Source organism: Sinocyclocheilus anshuiensis, unplaced genomic scaffold (genome assembly GCF_001515605.1).
Source record: "Sinocyclocheilus anshuiensis isolate Anshui unplaced genomic scaffold, SAMN03320099.WGS_v1.1 scaffold1303, whole genome shotgun sequence".
In the NCBI taxonomy this organism is placed as follows: domain Eukaryota; kingdom Metazoa; phylum Chordata; class Actinopteri; order Cypriniformes; family Cyprinidae; genus Sinocyclocheilus; species Sinocyclocheilus anshuiensis.
This window is the reverse complement of record NW_015537954.1, coordinates 1,103,630-1,103,884: the sequence shown is the minus strand read 5'-3', so window position 1 is coordinate 1,103,884 and position 255 is coordinate 1,103,630. Positions and strand designations below refer to the sequence as shown.

Below are 255 nucleotides of genomic sequence, written 5' to 3'. Positions count from 1 at the left end.
CTCTCTCTCTCTCTCTCTCTCTCTCTCACACACACACACCTTCTCTCGGATCTCATCTCTCTTGCGTTTGATGCACATCTCTTTTGCTCTCATGTACTGCAGCGTCTCTTTAGCCAATAGGACTCTGAGTTTCTCTTGTCTGGGCGTGGCCATTGCCCAAGAGGCGTGGCCAAATCTCTTCTGATCCTGTTCCATCTGTTTCACCATACCTGAAGAAACACACACACACACACACACACACACACACACACACAG

At 49.0% G+C, this 255-nt stretch overlaps 1 protein-coding gene across 3 annotated transcripts in view; it reads right to left on the bottom strand.

Moving 5' to 3' along the window:
* The window catches only part of whamm (WASP homolog associated with actin, golgi membranes and microtubules), a 3,671-nt gene that overhangs the window by 633 nt on the left and 2,783 nt on the right, over positions 1-255 (bottom strand). For 2 of the 3 annotated variants that reach the window (XM_016456043.1, XM_016456052.1), the window contains exon 4: positions 40-209. In XM_016456043.1, the coding sequence (XP_016311529.1) occupies positions 40-209 (170 nt within the window). Of the gene's footprint in view, positions 1-30; positions 210-255 lie in introns of all 3 variants that reach the window. The other variant, XM_016456058.1, reaches the window with a different exon arrangement.